General features: G+C 53.0%; 3 protein-coding genes across 3 annotated transcripts; all 3 read right to left on the bottom strand.

The window, feature by feature from the left end:
* Positions 1-206: 206 nt before the first annotated feature.
* On the bottom strand, positions 207-5398 carry LOC311372549 (ethanolamine-phosphate cytidylyltransferase-like; the record flags this gene model as incomplete). The annotated part of the gene is made up of 8 exons (XM_084489542.1): positions 5154-5398; positions 3066-3154; positions 2238-2399; positions 1973-2124; positions 1507-1548; positions 711-849; positions 457-539; positions 207-305 (listed from the first exon to the last, which is right to left on the bottom strand). Coding segments are annotated over exons 1-8 (861 nt in total), but the record flags the coding sequence as incomplete, so codon positions are not given.
* An 871-nt stretch (positions 5399-6269) lies between these two features.
* LOC311372547 (NAD-dependent protein deacetylase sirtuin-7-like) lies at positions 6270-12924 on the bottom strand (the record flags this gene model as incomplete). Its single annotated transcript, XM_084489540.1, has 10 exons — positions 12802-12924; positions 12466-12603; positions 11874-11978; positions 11714-11784; positions 11030-11102; positions 9966-10064; positions 8342-8578; positions 7587-7667; positions 6962-7068; positions 6270-6519 (listed from the first exon to the last, which is right to left on the bottom strand). The coding sequence occupies exons 1-10, from the start codon at positions 12904-12906 to the stop codon at positions 6270-6272; spliced, it is 1266 nt and encodes a 421-aa protein (XP_084345666.1). The 5' UTR covers positions 12907-12924.
* A 238-nt stretch (positions 12925-13162) lies between these two features.
* Positions 13163-16147, bottom strand: LOC311372548 (centriolar coiled-coil protein of 110 kDa-like; the record flags this gene model as incomplete). The annotated part of the gene is made up of 5 exons (XM_084489541.1): positions 13163-13420; positions 13558-13640; positions 14898-14996; positions 15838-15930; positions 16097-16147. Coding segments are annotated over 5 exons (477 nt in total), but the record flags the coding sequence as incomplete, so codon positions are not given.
* Between the last annotated feature and the right edge of the window lie 4 nt (positions 16148-16151).

Genomic DNA, 16151 nt, shown 5'->3' with positions numbered 1-16151 from the left:
TACCAGTTACCAGCCATGAGTAGATATGAGTGACTGTCATCATATTGTTAGTTATCCAATTTAAGAGAGAGAGAGAGAGAGAGAGAGAGAGAGAGAGAGAGAGAGAGAGAGAGAGAGAGAGAGAGAGAGAGAGAGAGAGAGAGAGAGAGAGAGAGAGAGAGAGAGAGAGAGAGAGAGAGAGAGAGAGAGAGAGAGAGAGAGAGAGAGAGAGAGAGAGAGAGACTCACCCTACAGGCCAGGACGCTGAGTGTCCTCTCGTGGACGTTCATGATTGGGTAGTTCTTCCCTTTGTAGCGGTTCACTTCCTGGACAGGGAGGGGGCGTGGAGACGTCACAACATGAACGAGTTTGTCTTTCAAGTGTTGAGCTGTCGCTGTGTGACTGACAGTCAGGGGGATGTCTGTCTGTCTGTCTGTCTGTCTGTGTGTCTGTCTGTGTGTGTCTGTCTGTGTGTACCTGGTCAAAGTGCAGGCCAACGATGACGTAAGGCCTCTCTGCCTGGTTGTACACCTTCTCCAGGAAGTCAACGTGGCCGATGTCTAGGGGAGGAGCCTGTTGTCAAGGCAACAACACCAACACCAATAACCACAACCACAACAATAACAACAACAACCACAACAGCAACAGCAACAGCAACAGCAACAGCAACAGCAGCCCTCGGTCTGGCGGGGGGGGGGGGGTCAGGGGTCAGAGGTCAGAGGTCAGGATACGGAAGAGGTCAAAGGCCCCGGCCACGTAGATGACGGTGTCCCCGGCCTGCGGCTCCTTCCCCGACGCAAACTGGATGATCTTCTGGGAGGTCTGGAGGAACTGGGACACGCCCGTCCACGGGCTGTGGCCCTTAGGACCCTGGGGGCCACAGGGATGAGAGGGCCCACATCAGCCTTGTTCAGGGGTGATCACGTCATGCGGGGGTACTACTAGAATAGGGTCACGTTATGTTAGAAACACCCCTTGTTATTCTCACTGTTCATTTCTGCAAAAACAATTTCAGCGTCTTTCAAAAAACGGTCCGTTTTGTATCGTGTCGCGTTAAGGCCCGCCTCCCGAGTAGCCCTCGTCTGCTGTGATTGGTCAGCACGCCCACTCTGTTGCGATTGGTCGAAACGAGCCGTTTCCCGCCCTTATTGAGGGGCGTTCTCAGTGGGGGAGGACTGGGATTGGACTGGGATTGTTCTAGCTTGGGATTGGGATTGTTCTAGCTTAGCAGACGTAAAACATTTAACATACGTCATAACGTCTACAGCACAGGGAAGAGTCTAAAGAGGACGCTATCACCCCTTTAACACTTGATTCCAGTTTGGAAGTGTCCTGTGATAAGAGGACCGGTGACGCCCCCTTGTGGATGTGATGATCAACTACAACAAACCTGTGAACACTGATCAGTAAGAAGCAACCTGACGCGTGCGTTGATATGATATAATGATATACTAACACACTGTATTCTCCTGCAGAATGCATTTCATACAGGATTACAGTCGCTTTGGCCCAAGTCATGGTATTCACCTTCCCGAAGTTGTCTGTGTGCTGCAGGTAGTCGGGGTTGTCCTGGAAACACAGATGAGAGATGAGAGATGAGAACCTTAGAGCACCTGTTCAGAGTTCACCTGGACTCTGCATAAGTAAGTAGTGTATACGGGGAATGGGTTAACCTAGTGATGGTTAGTGTATACGGGGAATGGGTTAACCTAGTGATGGTTAGTGTATACAGGGAACGGGTTAACCTAGTGATGGTTAGTGTCTACGGGGAACGGGTTAACCTAGTGATGGTTAGTGTATACGGGGAATGGGTTAACCTAGTGATGGTTAGTGTATACGGGGAACGGGTTAACCTAGTGATGGTTAGTGTATACGGGGAACGGGTTAACCTAGTGATGGTTAGTGTCAGCGGGGAATGGGTTAACCTAGTGATGGTTAGTGTGTACGGGGAACGGGTTAACCTAGTGATGGTTAGTGTCGGCGGGGGCCTCACCATGTTGCTGTGGTGGGTCTTGGTCATGAGCAGCATGCGGCCCACCAGGTCGGTGGTGGAGACCCCCTGCGTCCGCTTGCACTCCCTGTAGCGCTGCTCGCGCTTCACCTCGGCGTACGTGTCCTCGCCGTCCACCGTCAGCGTGATGTCGTCTGGAGACAACACAGCCTTGAAGCAGGGGCTCTCAGACGGGGGACCGGGCCCCTAGGGGCCCGGTGGAGTACTGCAGGGGCTACTCCCGTTATCACAACACGCGAGGCCTTACCGCCGTGCACGCAGAAGTCACAGTTGAACTTGTCGAGGGTCTGCAGCGTGGTGACGTAGGGCGCCCCCTCCACGATCTCGTCCACCCACTTGATGGCGCGCACCATCTTGTAGCGCTCCGCCTGCGTGAAGACCGGGGGGCCCTTGTGCCGCGAGATCTCGGCTGGGGGCCCACAGACAGAGAGGGGTCAACGGAGGGCATGGAAGGCATAAACCCCCCCCACGCCCCTCTTACACACCCACTGTATGTTCACGTCCTGGACCTGAACAACAGTACAGTACGGTGTAGCGTCTTACCCTAGCTCTCTGTGTTGTGGACGGGGAACGGGTTAACCTAGTGATGGTTAGTGTGTACGGGGAACGGGTTAACCTAGTGATGGTTAGTGTGTACGGGGAACGGGTTAACCTAGTGATGGTTAGTGTATACGGGGAATGGGTTAACCTAGTGATGGTTAGTGTGTACGGGGAATGGGTTAACCTAGTGATGGTTAGTGTATACGGGGAATGGGTTAACCTAGTGATGGTTAGTGTATACAGGGAATGGGTTAACCTAGTGATGGTTAGTGTGTATGGGGAATGGGTTAACCTAGTGATGGTTAGTGTATACGGGGAACGGGTTAACCTAGTGATGGTTAGTGCTGGCTCTTGGTTCTATGAACATCCTTACTGTACCCACAGAGATATATCGTTGTTTCTCTTTCTGCTGACTAATGGACTGACTGTGAGTCCCTTTGGGTAAAAGCGTCTGCTAAACGCTCTGAGTGTAAAGGTAAAAGAGATCCAACATCCCAGGAGAAGGCGGCGGTGCCCGGCCCGGGGGCCCTCGTACCGTCGGTGTGGACCCCCACCACCAGGTAGTCCCCCATGGCCTTGGCCTGCCGCAGCTGGTTGGAGTGTCCGTAGTGAACCATGTCGTAGCTGCGGACAGAAGACAGTGTCAGCTCACTGCACAGCTCACTGCACGTCTCTCTCCCCTCGCTCTCCTCCTCGCGTGAGGAGCCCCTGAGCAAACGTTTGTCACGTTTGTGCTCAGAGAAAGGTCCGGAAGACATCCCTGTTGTTATGAGGACAGGAGCTAGTTAGTGTGTACACCCGCGTGGACAGAAGAGGCTGGATGACACAGTTGATAAATACATCAACCACACCCTGTAACTTTGTGAGCGAGCAGCTGCCCAGTTACTAAACAGTAGTAGCCTTCTTATCGGTCTTAAGCACTAATTAACCATTAAAGTGACTTAACTGCAGCATATTATCCTAAAGCAGTTCTCCCACCCCCTGCTGCTCCTCTGCAGCTGGTGTTGCTCCTATAGAGTAGGACCTCTTCACTGCACCATCACAGGGGCCCTATGGTCTGTCAGGGGCCCTATGATCTGTCAGGGGCCCTATGGTCTGTCAGGGGCCCTATGATCTGTCAGCCCGGGCAGGTGAAGCCCTTGTGGTCTCTGAGGTATCCCTCTGGTAGATCTGAGGGGATCCCAAGCCAATGTAAGGCGGTCTCTGGAGTTTGGGCAAACCACGCACTGTCACTGAAACGTTCGTCTTTATTGCTTTTCTGATTCTACTTTACATAAACCATTCAACAGGCTGTTGATACATTAATTCACAGAATGCCATTTGCACTTCTAAAGTTACACACCACTCTTTGGAAAGTTGTCTACGATAAAGAAATACCAACCGGTAACACTGTAACGTGTCTGTTGCCCGGCGTGATCTTAAAAGTCTAATTTCAGGAAGGCAGCGTGTTACGCAACAGGCCTCCTATGCGTGTGATTGGCTGACAGCGCAGCGCTGTAATAAACAACAGGCCTCATCGGCGTGTGATTGGCTGAGAGCGCAGCGGCGTAATAAACAACAGAGCAGAGGTCACCAGATCCCGACTTCATAGAAACACCCGAATTACTTCTGTGGAATAATAAATGTCAGTGTTATATTATAACCGTATTATAAAGGTTTGTAACCGGTCACATGATCGTCACATTAACTCGCGTTACCAGAGCACACGTCTTGCCTGTATTCTGGTCGGTACTTAGTGAAACATTTATAATAAATATTAATAAACATTAATAAGCCTTAATAAACCCTGTGTCGGTACTGCGCATGTCACGGGCCAGGCTGAAACGCCAGAACGAAACCAGCTAGCTCTGAGCTAACAGTAGCATACAACCACAACAAGGTCCTCTCCCACCGGCGGGCTGGACCCCAGACCTGGTCCAGACCCCAGGACCCCCAGAGCCCCGGACCACAGTAGACCAGGGTGTTAGGGTCCAGACCCACAGCAGACCGGGGTGTTAGCGTCCAGACCCCTAGGGGGTCCAGACCCCAGCCCTACAGCAGACCAGTGTGTTCGGGTCCAGACCCCAGCCCTACAGTAGACCAGTGTGTTGGGGTCCAGACCCCCTACAGCAGACCAGTGTGTTGGGGTCCAGACCCCAGCCCTACAGTAGACCAGTGTGTTGGGGTCCAGACCCCCTACAGCAGACCAGTGTGTTGGGGTCCAGACCCCAGCCCTACAGCGGACCAGTGTGTTGGGGTCCAGACCCCAGCCCTACAGCGGACCAGTGTGTTCGGGTCCAGACCCCAGCCCTACAGCAGACCAGTGTGTTCGGGTCCAGACCCCAGCCCTACAGCAGATCAGTGTGTTGGGGTCCAGACCCCAGCCCTACAGCAGACCAGTGTGTTCGGGTCCAGACCCCAGCCCTACAGCAGACCAGTGTGTTCGGGTCCAGACCCCAGCCCTACAGCAGACCAGTGTGTTCGGGTCCAGACCCCCTACAGTAGACCAGTGTGTTGGGGTCCAGACCCCAGCCCTACAGCAGACCAGTGTGTTGGGGTCCAGACCCCAGCCCTACAGTAGACCAGTGTGTTGGGGTCCAGACCCCAGCCCTACAGCGGACCAGGGTGTTAGAGGTTCTCGTACCAGCCGTCGCACCACACCCTGACGACGCTCCTCTGCTCCGGGTCGGACCCGGCCGGCGGACCGCCTCCCGCCGCGTGGTGCCCGTTCTTCATCATCGGTTCGCTGTGCGGGTCCAGACGGTTCCTCCGGTCGTTCTGATACGGTCAAACAATACCGGCTTCAGACGGACCCGATGTTATTATTCCAACTTTCCAATCGAACAGGTCGACTCCCGTCCCCGTCTAGCGGCTTACAGGATCCGGCTCAGCAGACCACGCCCCCAGCGCCCTGCGTCACCGCCAGACCCCGCCCCCCCATCACCGGCGCTACGGCTCAGCAGACCACGCCCCCCAGCCAGTGTTGCCAGATTGGGCTAGATTTCCTGGCCCGAATCTGGCAACACTGCCAACCAGCACTAGCACAAGACCACACTACGATCCCATCACCCGATGTACACGGACCTACAGTTCACAGGCCACGCCCCCGAGCCCCAGGCCACGCCCACCGGACCAGATGACGTCATCGCCCGACTGACTGGAGTCTCGTTGCGTGACCCGCCAACCGCCGCGGGATCACGTTACATGCTGGCTGCGCAAACAAGTGTGCGTGGGAATGAATGCAGAAAGAAAGCAATAATAAAGAGGTCCACTAGAGTCAAAAAATATATATATTTACAACAAAAAAAAAAGTTGTCTCCTCATATCTCTGTACTATTAATAGACCAGCAACACTGACCGCTCTGCCTGAAGTCATTCGGTTAACAGAGAAACGGAAGGAACGCTGCACGGCTATTTTAAATAAGACTGTCAAAATGTTAATACTAAATAAATAAATAAATAAATAAATAAAACACAGCAGCCGACTAGTAATGCTTCACCAAGGGGCTCAGAGGACAGTCCGTATCCATCAAGGCGTCGTTAGCGCCCAGAGGTTAACGTCATCACACTGGTGTAGAAACTACGGGTGGAAACACAGCAATACTAAAAAAAACAGTACATCTGTTCAGATTTACTTGTCTTTCGGAGGTCTCTCAAAGCACCTCAAAACACCTGAATAAAAACAAAAAGGTTCAAACGTCTAACTGAAATTTAATCACAGGGTATAAAAACGTAAGGTAGTAGTAATGAGTGCAGAGCGTTAGACCGCCTTCCTCTTCTTCTTCCTCCCTTTGGAGAAGCCCCGCCCAAACCAGCCGCCCTGCACCGGCTGGCTGGGGGGGGGGGGCGGCGTGGGGGGGGCGGGGCCCGGGGCGTCGGGGGCGGGGCCCTGGGCGCCGGGGGGCCGGTCCTCCTCCTGACCAGCAGGGGGCGCTATGAGGCAGCGGGTGTGGCTGAGCGCCTCGTCTGGCCGGAGGGGCGTGGCCTGCCGGAGGATGGGGTCGTCCGCCCTACGGACACACAGGGTGCATTGTGGGTAACTCCGTCCTTCCTCGAGACGCAACGAGCTGGACCCCCGTTAAGGACGTCCAGCTGAGTTAGTTTGTCGGAATTAACCGGTAAAAAAAACAACAAAAAAAAACAAACGGTTTCTCCGTAGGCTTCCCACTCCCGTGATGTCACTACTTCTGACATCACGACTCGACGGAGGCCTTCTGGGTCCACACTAATGTGCAATCTTAATAATAATCATCATATACCATTTAATAAAAAATTACTTAATATATGCAAACTAGATATTTACTAAATATGGCTCTTGGAACCGTATTAATGCAGACACAAACATTCACAAATAATTAACCATAATTAAGGAGTGGGATTCTAACGGAAGGAAGGCGGCTCTTCTTCTGTGGTGCTCTGACAGGAAGGCGGCTCTTCTTCTGTGGTGCTTACTTGTTGTACGGAGGAATCTGGAGGTCCAGCGCCTTCATCAGGAGCTCCATCACCTCGTCGCACCGCCCGTTGATCTTCAGCGTCGCCAAATCGTCTTTTGGCGTCCACTAACAACAACAGGGAGGAACATCACGGGCTTCAGCTCAGATACCGATACCAGTGATGCAGTCTCAGGTATCAGCGAGGACCAAGTCTATGTACCATCACGTGACTCGTTTACTGCGCAGAGAACATCAAACGCTGCCGTGTTACGCTGTTCGTTAACCGTCGGAGGAGGAAAGTCGGAATTGGGAAATCTCTGATTAATAATTATAGATGATAAATGGAGATGATCTAAAGGATTGTGGACAGCAAGTGAAGCGACTACACATGGCTGTCATGGTGAGAGAAGCCTTCAATGAGAACCAGTGCTGTCAGTCGTTACGATGCTAGACGCTGTATCGGTTTAAACTCGCTATCGGCAGAGACTCAAGTTCAGGAATCTGAATCAGAATCGAGAAGGAAAAAAATGGTATCGGAACATCTGTAGTTCTCTAGAGACCCTCTGGAAATAAAGGATCCAGTGACCAATCAGGACGGGCCTACGATGAAGAGGAGGGGCCTACGATGAAGAGGAGGGGCCTACCTGGAGGTTAACGATGAAGAGGCGGGGCCTGTTCTTGGCCGGGCGGTTCATGCTCCACAGACAGGCGTACTTCTTCAAAACCTGTCGGGGGACGAAGAGCAGAATGTCCTCACCGCTAGCACATCATGGTGATACGGTTTGGGTTTCCTCTGCTCTGGCTCGGCGGTGGAGGAACGAGCTCCCTGCCGACGTCAGGACCACAGAGTCCCTCAGCAGCTCCCACAAGAGACCCAACCCTCACCTGGTCGGATTCACCTGGACTCTGCATAACCTCCCCCTAACCCCCCCACACCACTCCTACACTTACTGTATGTTGTACGTCCTGGCACTTAAAAACAGTACTTAACATCGTGTAGCATCTTACCCTAGCTATCTCTGTTGTGTACGGGGAATGGGTTAACCTAGTGATGGTTAGTGTGTACGGGGAATGGGTTAACCTAGTGATGGTTAGTGTATACGGGGAATGGGTTAACCTAGTGATGGTTAGTGCATACGGGGAATGGGTTAACCTAGTGATGGTTAGTGTATACGGGGAACGGGTTAACCTAGTGATGGTTAGTGTATACGGGGAATGGGTTAACCTAGTGATGGTTAGTGCATACGGGGAATGGGTTAACCTAGTGATGGTTAGTACTTGGTTCTATCTATCTATACAGAGACACGGCTCCTAACGAGGCGTCTGAGGGCTCCTAACGAGGCGTCTCTGAGGGCTCCTAACGAGGCGCGGGTCCGAGCGCTCGGCCTCGGGGCCTCACCTTGAGGCTGGAGCCGAGGCAGAGGATGAGGTCGGCGCTCGCGGCGGCGGCCGCCGCGCCGCTCCAGTTCAGCGGCTGCTCCAGCGTCCCTCGCTCCCCGAAGTGGACGATGGTGTCCTGGAGCCCCGCCCCGCAGCGGCCGCAGCGCCGCCCGGTGGCGTGGCGGCGCAGCGCCGTGCGCTCCGTCACGTCAAACACACGCACGTACTCCCGGGCCGGGCTGCACGACGCACACACCTGGGGGGCGGGACCACACAGGGCGGCGTCAGGGGGGCGGGACCACACAGGGCGTCAGGGGGGCGGGACCACACAGGGCGGCGTCAGGGGGGCGGGACCACACAGGGCATCAGGGGGCGGGACCACACAGGGCGTCGGGGGGCGGGACCACACAGGGCGTCAGGGGGGCGGGACCACACAGGGCGTCAGGGGGGCGGGACCACACAGGGCGTCAGGGGGCGGGACCACACAGGGCGTCAGGGGGGCGGGACCACACAGGGCGTCAGGGGGGCGGGACCACACAGGGCGGCGTCAGGGGGGCGGGACAACACAGGGCGGCGTCAGGGGGGCGGGACCACACAGGGCGTCAGGGGGGCGGGACCACAGAGGGCGTCAAGGGGCGGGACAACACAGGCTTTCCTGATGTTTATTAGCCCTACAAATGTTTTTAGCCTTTCTGGGAACACAGTTGTTGTTGCCCTGCTTCTTATCGGCTTAACTCTGTGGTCGTGTTTGTATTGACTTTATGACCGGATCTGACACTCATTGCACAACCCCTGCTGCAGTGTAATCATGTAAACACTAACTCGGTGAGTCATCAATTCAACGTTATCTGTATCAGTGTCAGTTAAAGGGCTTAACGGACGCTGGCTTACAGCCTGAAGAACAACAAGAACAGCAGCAGACATTCACGACCATCTGCGCTTCTAATCGTTTATTTAAGGGGTTGTGTCACGCCACCAGGTGTGACTGTGATCAGCCGTTTGAATATCTGCCTTCTCCTCTGTTTTGGTGACGTCACAAGTGTCCACGTGTCCGTCACGTGTCCACGTGTCCGTCACATGTCCATGTGTCCGTCACATGTCCACGTGTCCGTCACGTGTCCACCTAGACGTGTGCTGGATAGATAGTCTTCCAGCCTACCCAGTGGACTGTGGCAAAGGTTACCACAGCCCCTTTAAGGTCCATTAGTGCCCCCCCGCCTCTATGAACATGATGACACCACCCCTTTAAGGTCCACTAGCCCCACCTCTATGAACATGATGACACCCCTTTAAGGTCCACTAGCCCCGCCTCTATGAACATGATGACACCACCCCTTTAAGGTCCACTAGCCCCGCCTCTATGAACATGATGAGACCACCCCTTTAAGGTCCACTAGCCCCACCTCTATGAACATGATGACACCACCCCTTTAAGGTCCACTAGCCCCACCTCTATGAACATGATGAGACCACCCCTTTAAGGTCCACTAGCCCCACCTCTATGAACATGATGACACCACCCCTTTAAGGTCCATTAGTGCCCCCCCGCCTCTATGAACATGATGACACCACCCCTTTAAGGTCCACTAGCCCCGCCTCTATGAACATGATGACACCACCCCTTTAAGGTCCACTAGCCCCACCTCTATGAACATGTTGCCGTGCAGCTCCGACAGGGCGTGTCGGGGCAGGCCGCTCCGCAGGTGGAGCCCATCGCAGTTCTGAGACACAACGTGCTTCACCTGCAGCACAAACACACAACACACACACAATAACACCAACATACTGAGACACAATGTGCTTCACCTGCAGCACAAACACACAAGACACACACACAATAACACCAACATACTGAGACACAACGTGCTTCACCTGCAGCACAAACACACAACACACACACAATAACACTAACATACTGAGACACAATGTGTTTCACCTGCAGCACAAACACACAACACACACACAATAACACTAACATACTGAGACACGTGTTTCACCTGCAGCACAAACACACAACACACACACAATAACACTAACATACTGAGACACAACGTGTTTCACCTGCAGCACAAACACACAACACACACACAATAACACTAACATACTGAGACACAATGTGTTTCACCTGCAGCACAAACACACAACACACACACAATAACACTAACATACTGAGACACAACGTGTTTCACCTGCAGCACAAACACACAACACACACACAATAACACTAACATACTGAGACACAACGTGTTTCACCTGCAGCACAAACACACAACACACACACAATAACACTAACATACTGAGACACAATGTGTTTCACCTGCAGCACAAACACACAACACACACACAATAACACTAACATACTGAGACACAATGTGTTTCACCTGCAGCACAAACACACAACACACACACAATAACACCAACATACTGAGACACAATGTGTTTCACCTGCAGCACAAACACACAAACGCAATAAAAAAGGTGACTTTTTAATACATTGAACACATACTGTGTTGGTTTACTGTAACATACTGTGAAGCACTGGCACGGTTTTATTAAACTGTATCATATCCTGTGTCTTCCACTGCTGCTGGAACAAAGGGATTTCCTCTCCAGGGGACTAATAAAGTTAATCTATCCATCTAAAATGTCATGAAGTCGATGTAAAGTCAGATATAGTTCATAATAAACAGGATGAATTTCCACGTACCAGATTCTTCTGATGCAACGTTGTGATACACATGTGTGTGAGGGTGGGCGTGGCTCTCCCCAGGTCAGACGAGCTACAGCACAGAGTCGCATTAAAACAGACTGAACCCGGGATGAGTTCACCAGCTCAGGGGAAGCTTACATTTACATTAACCTAACATTTACATTAACCTTCAGGGCGGTCGGCAGATGCTTTTATCCCAAGCGACTCACAATAAGTACATTTTCTACAGTTCACACATACATATATATATATATATATATATATATATATATACACATACATACATACATACATACATACACATATATATATAAAACACACACATACATACAGACATACACACATATATATATATATAAAAAACACACACATACATACATACATATACATGCTATATGAGCCCCCATCTTGACTGTGGTCATATACCCTGCTGGCTTTTATTCTACCATAACAATTTATTTATTCTAACGTCCTTAAAATATATCATCACTGTTGATTAAAGTATAATATAAGTCAAGCAATTAATGTTAGGATAAGAAGCTACACAAGGCCAAGGACTATTTATAAGTGCCAGGACGTACAACACACAGTAAGTAGGAGAGGGGTGGGAGGGGGTGAGGGGGGGGGGGGGGGAGGTGACGCAGAGTCCAGGTGAGCTCTGAACAGGTGAGTCCACCTCACCTGACCGCCTGTCCTCTCTGCAGCTGCGTCCAGACCCCGTTGGGTCCTCTGTAGTCCGGGATCGACGCGGCCTGGAATCAGACAAACATCACATCCTCAGAGATCCACAGGACGGACGCGGGGTGGAGTCCAGCAGGTCCAGACAGACGGCCGCCCCCACCGTGCTGATGCCCGCCCCGGTGTAGACCACCAGGTGCTGCGCCCGGCGGACGGCCGCGGCCAGCTGCGACACCTTCGTCCTCAGCTCCTCCGCGCCGTCACACACCTTCGATAGGAGAAGAGGGAGAGGAACACGCTCACATTGGTCACGTGAAGGTACGGGCGGCGTGAGGCTCAGGAGGCAGAGCGGGTCGGCTGGTAACCGTGAGGTCGCTGGTCGGATCCCCGGCTCCTCCTCCTCCTAGCGGAGTGTGGAGGTGTCCCTGAGCGAGACACCGCCTCACCCTGACTGCTCCTGACCCGCTGGCTGTCGCCCTGCGTGGCTGCCTCCGCCGTCGGTGTGTGCATGAACGGGTGAATGTGTGCATGAACGGGTGAATGTGAGGCAGTATTGTAAAGCACTTTGAGAGGCCACTGGTTAGAAAGGCGCTGTAGATGTGCAGTCACTTTACCATATTAAATGTATGGAGACAAAAAAAAGTTTTTCAACAAATCAACTGTTGGTTCTCCAAAGTTAACGCGGTACGATGCGGAACATGGATCACTGTGATCATTGTGTTGACCAGGCGGGGGGACGAGGTGTTGGGGCTCACCTCCTCAGTCCTCCTCCTCTGCTCCCCGCTGCGGACCCTCCGCCCCCGGACCTGGTCCGCCGCGGCCGGGTGCCGCAGCAGCGTGCGGACCTCCTCCTCCGTGCGCTCCTCCTCCGCCTTCTTCAGGATCCTTGTGACCTGCGGTAGGACAACGCAGAGCTGAACCACTAGACTACTAGACCACTAGACCTCTGAACCAGGGATTCACAGGGACCCGGTCCGGTCCGGGTACCAACGGGTCCTACCGAAAGAGGCGTGAGCAGCCCACCACTAGGGTTCTTACGGAGCTAACCGGGCTAGTAATTACAGAGCTCTGCTCCGCGTTAGCGTTCTCACCGTCTTCAACACGTTCCTCTCGGTCTCCCGGTGCACGATCTTCGCCCGGTCCAGGGCCTTCCTCTCCGCCCGGGAGGACACGCCGGCTCCTGGCTCCGCTTCCATTTCTCCCCCAACAACATTCAAAAGAGATGTTCACACATGACGACAAACCGAGGAGAAGCGGAGCTCTGATATGGGCGCAGAACCACAGCGCCGCCTACCGGCACCTCCAGTAACGCCCCTCAGATAAATATAGTAACGCAAAACAGACGCACAGACACACACAGAAGCACAGAGCGACAGACACACAAAACCTTTAAATAATCGTTTATTAAAAACTTCCAAAAAATTATAAATATCATTTAAAAACATTGGCAATGCAAAAATATCAACAGGAACATGTTGCTAGGCTAACTTCTCATCTACGGTGAAAAAATACAAGTAGTGTTTCTAGTGCTTCTTCAGAGGCCTGTAGGGGGCAGGCTCTCAGCGTCTACTGGTCCTGGGGGCCCTCTGAGGCCTGGAGGTCCTGAGCTGCCCCGGCCTGCGTTGTGGTGTCGGCGGGCCCCTGGGGTGGGGCCCCTGGGCCCCTCTGACGCCAGGCCCCCGCGGCCGGTCTGGGGCCTTCTGCTGCATCCTGACACAAGAACGACAGAGTGAGGAGACCTGAACATACACTACAGAGGTTTCTAATGGGAGTGTGTGTGTGTGTGTGTGTGTGTGTGTGTGTGTGTGTGTGTGTGTGTGTGTGTGTGTGTGTGTGTGTGTGTTTACATGACTCTTCTCTTCCTCTCCAAGGACTTTTGTGTGGCAGCAGACAGAGAACTCTTTCCAACGACCCGACCTGGTGGCCCCGTCTACACACACACACACACACACACACACACACACACACACACACACACACACACACACACACACACACACACACACACACACACACACACACACACACACACACACACACACACACACACACACACTTAAATGCAGTGAAATATCCCTGAATTGTATAAAGAAATGCATATTGGCAACTAGTCAAAGCTAAAACTTTCCTGAACAGAATGAAAATTAAAACTGATTTGCAAATCAAAGTGTCTAGCGCTACTTAAAGCTAGAGTAGGCTACTTATTTTAAAAGCATCTCTCTGCGTATTTTTTATTTAAACAATCGTTTATGATTTCAGTTTTCTGGCAAACATCATTAAAGTGTATCCTGGTAATGTCAGAGCTATTAGCAACACAGCAGCTGGACCTAATGAACACATGAATTAAAACAAGAACAGCTTGACAGGAGCAGAACCAGTGACTGACTCCAGTCAGTATTGGTGGAGAGGCTACCTGTTGTTGTTTGAGCTCTATTGGTGGAGAGGCTACCTGTTGTTTGAGCTCTATTGGTGGAGAGGCTACCTGTTGTTTGAGCTCTATTGGTGGAGAGGCTACCTGTTTGAGCTCTATTGGTGGAGAGGCTACCTGTTGTTTGAGCTCTATTGGTGGAGAGGCTACCTGTTTGAGCTCTATTGGTGGAGAGGCTACCTGTTGTTGTTTGAGCTCTATTGGTGGAGAGGCTACCTGTTGTTTGAGCTCTATTGGTGGAGAGGCTACCTGTTGTTTGAGCTCTATTGGTGGAGAGGCTACCTGTTGTTTGAGCTCTATTGGTGGAGAGGCTACCTGTTGTTTGAGCTCTATTGGTGGAGAGGCTACCTGTTTGAGCTCTATTGGTGGAGAGGCTACCTGTTGTTTGAGCTCTATTGGTGGAGAGGCTACCTGTTGTTTGAGCTCTATTGGTGGAGAGGCTACCTGTTGTTTGAGCTCTATTGGTGGAGAGGCTACCTGTTGTTGTTTGAGCTCTATTGGTGGAGAGGCTACCTGTTGCTGTTTGAGCTCTATTGGTGGAGAGGCTACCTGTTGCTGTTTGAGCTCTATTGGTGGAGAGGCTACCTGTTGCTGTTTGAGCTCTATTGGTGGAGAGGCTACCTGTTGCTGTTTGAGCTCTATTGGTGGAGAGGCTACCTGTTGTTGTTTGAGCTCTATTGGTGGAGAGGCTACCTGTTGTTTGAGCTCTATTGGTGGAGAGGCTACCTGTTGTTTGAGCTCTATTGGTGGAGAGGCTACCTGTTGTTTGAGCTCTCTGTCCCAGCGAATCAGCTGCATCCTCTCAGCCGCCGTCAGCCTGAAGAAAACATCATGGAGCTCATAGCGGACCGACCGCAGCTGGAGAGAGGAGAGGAGGAGAGGAGAGAGGAGAGGAGGAGGAGGAGAGAGGAGAGGAGAGGAGAGAAGGAGGAAGAGAGAGAAGAGAGGAGAGGAGAGGAGGAGAGAGGAGAGAGGAGAGGAGGAGGAGAGAGGAGAGGAGGAGAGAGGAGAGGAGAGGAGGAGAGAGGAGAGAGGAGAGGAGGAGGAGAGAGGAGAGGAGGAGAGAGGAGAGGAGAGGGGAGAGAGGAGAGGAGGAGGAGAGGAGGAGAGAGGAGAGGAGGAGAGGAGGAGGAGGAGAGAGGAGAGGAGGAGAGAGGAGAGGAGAGGGGAGAGGAGGAGGAGAGGAGGAGAGAGGAGAGGAGGAGGAGAGAGGAGAGGAGAGGAGGAGGAGAGGCGAGGAGAGAGGAGAGGGAGGAGGAGAGGAGGAGAGGAGGAGAGAGAGGAGAGGAGGAGAGAGGAGGAGAGAGGAGAGGAGAGGAGAGGGGAGAGAGGAGAGGAGGAGGAGGGGGGAGAGGAGAGGAGAGGAGGAGAGAGGGAGAGGAGAGGAGGAGGAGGGGGGAGGGGAGGAGGGGGAGGGAGAGGGGAGGAGGAGAGAGGAGAGGAGAGGGAGAGGAGAGGAGGGGGGAGGAGGGGGGAGGGGAGGAGGGGGGAGAGGGGAGGAGGGGGGAGAGGAGAGGAGGAGGAGGAGAGAGGAGAGGAGAGGGGAGGCTTTGTAACAAACGTGCGCCTCATGTCAGACCGAACCGCGTGTTGACGGCAGAAGGTAGCAGAGGTGGTGCAGATGAGCCAGTGAGTGAGTGAGTGAGTGAGTGAGTGAGTGAGTGAGTGAGAGAGTGAGAGAGAGAGAGAGAGAGTATACCTGGAGGATGACTCTCTCCCACAGCAACCCGTCCTGTCGGCTGCACAGCCCCCCGCTCTGCTGCTCAAAGGCCTGCAGGAACTGCTGGGTGTCCTACACACACACACACACACACACACACACACACACACACACACACACACACACACACACACACACACACACACACACACACACACACACACACACTTATATTCCTGTGCCTGTGTTTTGAGCAGCCCAGCAGAGCCCGGTAACGGAGCGGCCAATGGGAGCGTACCCTCGCCGTGCGTCGCAGCTGCTCCACCCTCCCGGTCCGCAGCAGCCGGCGCGTC

Source organism: Micromesistius poutassou (assembly GCF_964030765.1).
Source record: "Micromesistius poutassou genome assembly, contig: SCAFFOLD_1208, whole genome shotgun sequence".
Classification (NCBI taxonomy): domain Eukaryota; kingdom Metazoa; phylum Chordata; class Actinopteri; order Gadiformes; family Gadidae; genus Micromesistius; species Micromesistius poutassou.
The sequence above is the reverse complement of the archived record's forward strand: the minus strand, read 5'-3'. Positions and strand labels throughout refer to the sequence as shown.